The following is a 4,912-nucleotide window of genomic DNA, read 5'->3' on the forward strand; positions in this document are numbered from 1 at the left end:
ATCAGGAAAAACTCCCCAAAAATACGCAGGGAAAAAAGGGAAGAAACCTTCAGGCTCACAACTCAAACTCAGAATGAGTCTCTAGAAAACTTTTATTTTGTTGTTCTCAGTCTCTGCTCTGCTTTGACTCAGTTATGTTATTCTTACGGGTGTGGAAACCACTGGCTATAGACTCGATATTATGGCTTTGCTACTCCTGTGGCATAATTGTTTTCGGGCCACATCTGAATGTCATTTTAAGTCATATTTATTAATAATCTGTAGATTGTTTTCTTGTTAACTGATTCATAAAATGTCAGAATAGTAAAAAAAAAAAACTTTTATATTGTCTGTATTCAAGTACTGAGTGTGATCATACACGCATTAACATGTGTTTAAATGTATGGCCCATGGTCATTAACAGTAGACTACTTAGTAGTGCTGATTGCCGGAAGTCATTTGGATTTCTTGCATTAATTATATAAAAAAAGAGGACTTTGAATCAAGGTGCTTTTATTATGTCTGCTGAAATGTTTATATATGATAGGATACTGTTTACTATTTTTTTTGTTTTCCTGAAATATTGTATTTGAATTATTGTATTTGTTTCTTATTTTATTTAATTGAAGACTGCTTGTTTGAATTGACAAAAAAACATTTTTCATACAATAAATTATTTTTTATTATGTAATCAGTTCCTATTCTTCTTTACTGCCTTCTTCGTCTTCTTTTCTTCCTTCGTCTTCTTGCCTTTGTTCTTCTTGCCTTTGTTATCGTCTGCTTTTTTGAAGCTGCCGAGGCCCCGGCGGACCATGCAGCCTCTCCACCATGCCTGCAGCTGCCAGTTCACAGAGGCCAGGTCAGAATTAGGGATCAGTACACTACATAACCACAGTGAATAATCTGATAGGGCACGTGGGGCAGTGTTGTTACCTTGGTGGCAGCTCTGGCCTCCGCCTGCTGTCGACGCAGCTTCTTCTGCTCCTCCCGATCCTCCAACACCACCTGCTCCATCTCCCTGAACTAAACACGACTCAGCAACTCATTCATGTTCAACTAATAGTCAAGGTGGTGCGTCACCGCTAAGGAGACACTCACCTTCCTCCTCATCTCCGACAGCCTGTCCAAATTCATCGTTCTCTTGCAGCACACGCTGTTGAGCTGCTGCTCCTTCTCCTGCTTCATCTGTCTCGTGCGCTGCTGCCACTGCTGCAGCTGCAGCTGCAATTCCTGACACAGTTTGAATGACGACACCACATGCGATAGCTCAGGTGCTGGTGCAAAGCATGAGCGACCAACTTGACCTCTTGTGCATCCGTTATAAAGTTTTCTCTTCAAGGACTCTTTTTTTCTCTTAACCCTTTAAATGCCTGTTTGTGCATTCTTCGTTAACCTGATTGCTCTAAGACAAATTAACCGTACTAGATTGGTGCTGGTGCAATAATTACTGTCAGTAATAAATAACTATGCTATGACTTGACCTCTTCAGTTCGTTGGCAGATGGGACACCTTTTAAGTTTAATTACCGGTACTGAACTATTTTTCACATCAGTCGATCTGTAGAAATCTCTTCTCTATTCAACTATTTTGAAGTTGTAAGATTTGAAGTTTACAAATACGGGTAAAAGGGAAGGACTTTTATCTTTAACTCAAGTACAAACTCTCAGTTTTATCAGTTTAACATGCAGGCCATGGTGTGCCACCGGTTAAGATCAATCAATCTCAGGTACAGTGACCTCTTGTGACATTGAGGGGATTTTCTAAAGGACACAGCAATTGGGTTTTAGACTTAACACCTAAATGCAAATATTGTGTTCTCAGCATGCAGTGTACAGGTGCAGTATAAACCACAGCTTCTGAGAACACAGTATTTGCATTTAAGTGTTTAAATTAATCTTAAACCGCAGAATAGCTCATGAGCCTCCAAAAGCAGAAATAGTTGTGATAACACGTGTCTGTTGTTAATAGTGATGTTGCAGTACCAACCTCGTGATGACTTTGGAGGAATTTCACAGACCTTTCGTGAACCTTCTTCTCCTCCATCAGCTGGATCTGCAGCAGCTGAGAGAGAATGCAAGGACATGATTTTGACAACATATAATTATAGAGTCTGTGTAGATTTGAAAGGGAAAAAATGTGGGAACACTGCTCAGCACGCTGAGAGAGGTTTGAGTTCTCTGGTTTTGGACGGAAAGGGCAGAGAGAGCACGGCGGAGGTCATGTCTGCACCCTGATGGAGGATCAATTTGAAAACATCTTCGTCTTCAGTGCTTGGCAGCTAGTTGGGTAGGACTAACCAAGTGTGTTGGACCCACCTCCCGCTGGTCCTCTAGCTGCCCGTCAGCCTGTCTGGTGTCCCTCAGCACCTGCTGCATCATGCTTTTCTCCTTAAACTTCTTCTCGCTGTCCATCTTTGATGAATGCTCATTTAGCTGATCACTCAGGTCTTTGACCAGAAGGGACATGTCCTGGGGGCAGTAGTATTGGGGGTATTAGACACCTTGGATTATTCACCAATTTGCAGACAAACATTTTTGATTTGTTTTTCAAATAAATGATTCAAATGAACAGATTATCTAACCTCTAAGAGCTATTAATGCAGACCGTTATGGTTTATAAATTTACTCTTACTTTCTCACCTTCAGTGTCTTTTTTTTGTGACACAGCTCTTCTTTCTGTGTCCGTAGAGTTTGAATTCTTTGGTTCAGCTGTGTCTTTATCTGTCTGTGTGGAGAGACGCTCATATTACTGATTCTACACAGACTTCCTTTATCTTTCTCCCCTTTTTCTGCCTTCCTTCGCCCTTTCTTTAACAACACTCATTTTCCACAACGCCATGTCTACAAAATGACTCGTACTAATGATTAAGATTAGTAATAACATGGCTTCCAAATGGACCTTCTCATGTCCTCAGCCTTCTTCCTCTGCTCCACTTCTTCCACCACCTGCAACAAAGAACTGATGCTCTGCTTCTCCTCCAGCTCCGAATGCAGCTTAAACACTGTCTGCGAGACGGACTGACTGCCGAGAGAGAAACACACAGGCAGAAAGTCAGAGTCAGACATTTTTTTTATTAGTGACATGATGTTTTCTGGCTGTTTTTCTGTACTACCCACCAGTCTCTCCTCAGCTTGGTCAATCTGGCTTTCTCCTAAACAAACAAACAAACAAACAAACACACACACACGCAAAAAATGACTAATATTTGGCAGAAATTGCTTATTGTGGCTGCAATTAACCTGTTTTGAACTGAATATATTTTCAAAATAATAACAATAAAGTGCAAGCTGTGAAAAACAAAACAAGTTCAAATATTTGGCAATAAATTGTTTTACTGAGTTTTTACACTGCACATCTCGCCACATCTAGGATCGAGTGAATCGCCAAGAATCTTGGCCGTCGCGCATGCGCACGCATAACCCGTTAACGGCGGAAGTACAGGCATTTCGCCATGCATTTATTAATTACTTAGTTTTATGTCCGTGTACTTTGTACATTGTCAATACCTGTAATACCACCACCGCCCCACTAGAGGGGTGCGCCTCACAGTTTGAGAACCACTGCAGGTGAAGTCACCTGTTCCGCTGCAGGGCCTCGTTCCTTGTCAATCTTCACCTCCAGGGTCAGTCCCAGTACGTCCAGTTGGTCTGAACAATCCTCCAGTCCAGCTGCCAGTCGCAGACTCTGGATCCGGGAGAAAGACATCCTGCGGAGAGACAGATAACCTAACTACATTGTTAAATAACGTTTGACGAATGAGTTTCACGCAGACGTGTATGGCGAGTAAGGGGAGTTAGCTAAGGTGGCTTCAAGTTGGTGTTAGCATGATGCTATCCCTAAACTAGTGATATTTAGCTCATTAATATACCAAATCTTCCAAAATACGCTCAGTAGAAATGCTATTTTGCAAAAGGCACGCACTTACACAAGGTAAAATCAAACTAAGAGATATTTACAATGGTAAAATAACAGTTCTGCTTTTTCAACAGTTCACTGTCGCAATACGCTAGCTAACTTTCATGGGAAAAGATCATATTTAATGTAGCAGTCACTTACTTTAGCTAGTTATTTCCGCCACAGTCTGAATGATACGTTATCCTCCCAAAATAACGCACTTGTTTGACAGTTTACACGTAACTATGGTAACACACTTTTTTTATGCAACTTTATTGAAAGGGCAATAACGCGACAAAACATCAGCATTTCCGGCGTTGTATTATTATTATTATTTTATTATTATCATCATCATCAACCTAAGCTTAATTTCACTGCAAGACCGAGTGTAAAACCCTTATTTTGGGGCCAAAACTATTACAAATGTAATAAATACATTTAGTGTCTGAATTATACTCTTTTTGTCTCTAAAATAGTCATAATTGAACGAAAGAAAAAACATCAACATACCATGTACACTGCCTGTCAAACATTTGACAGGCAGTGTTCATTTTTGTGCTCAAAATGAATATACATGTGTAAAGGAATTATAATTGTGTTACATGGTTGAGGAAAAGCCTGAATGTGATGGAAATTCGACTTAAATCCTCTTTTTTTGTCGATCCCAATTAGTCCCCTTTTTAAAGTGGATGCTATTCTGTTACAAGTAATTAATTAATTAATCTTCGGAGCCTGATGAAAGACCCTCCTTGTGCTGCTAGCTGTTCCCTGGGACAAACAGGTGATTAGGAGGACACGCACTGGGACTGGCTTGACCCTCAGTCTCCGGTTGTGACCAGCCCTGATGGAAGACTCCCACCATCATCATCCTGGCCCGCCTGGATGGACATCAGGAGCCTTTCCAGAATCAGAATCAGAGGTGATCAGAGGTGAATCAAACAGTGTGAATAAAAATGCAGAGAATCTATTAAGTGCATTAATAATAAATGTGAGAATAGTATAAATAAGAATTTAATTAAATAGGAATATTATTTGAAAG

The 4,912-nt window shown here is 40.5% G+C and overlaps 1 protein-coding gene across 1 annotated transcript; it reads right to left on the reverse strand.

The window, feature by feature from the left end:
- Positions 1 to 670: 670 nt before the first annotated feature.
- Positions 671 to 3,689, reverse strand: iqcg (IQ motif containing G). Its single transcript, XM_034528499.1, has 9 exons — positions 3,556 to 3,689; positions 3,096 to 3,130; positions 2,878 to 3,000; positions 2,619 to 2,703; positions 2,295 to 2,447; positions 1,966 to 2,040; positions 1,078 to 1,209; positions 913 to 1,002; positions 671 to 817 (listed from the first exon to the last, which is right to left on the reverse strand). Exons 1-9 carry the CDS (start codon positions 3,682 to 3,684, stop codon positions 671 to 673), a joined length of 969 nt encoding a protein of 322 aa, XP_034384390.1. The 5' UTR covers positions 3,685 to 3,689.
- Between the last annotated feature and the right edge of the window lie 1,223 nt (positions 3,690 to 4,912).

The sequence above is a fragment of the Cyclopterus lumpus genome, chromosome 25 (genome assembly GCF_009769545.1).
Source record: "Cyclopterus lumpus isolate fCycLum1 chromosome 25, fCycLum1.pri, whole genome shotgun sequence".
Lineage (NCBI taxonomy): Eukaryota > Metazoa > Chordata > Actinopteri > Perciformes > Cyclopteridae > Cyclopterus > Cyclopterus lumpus.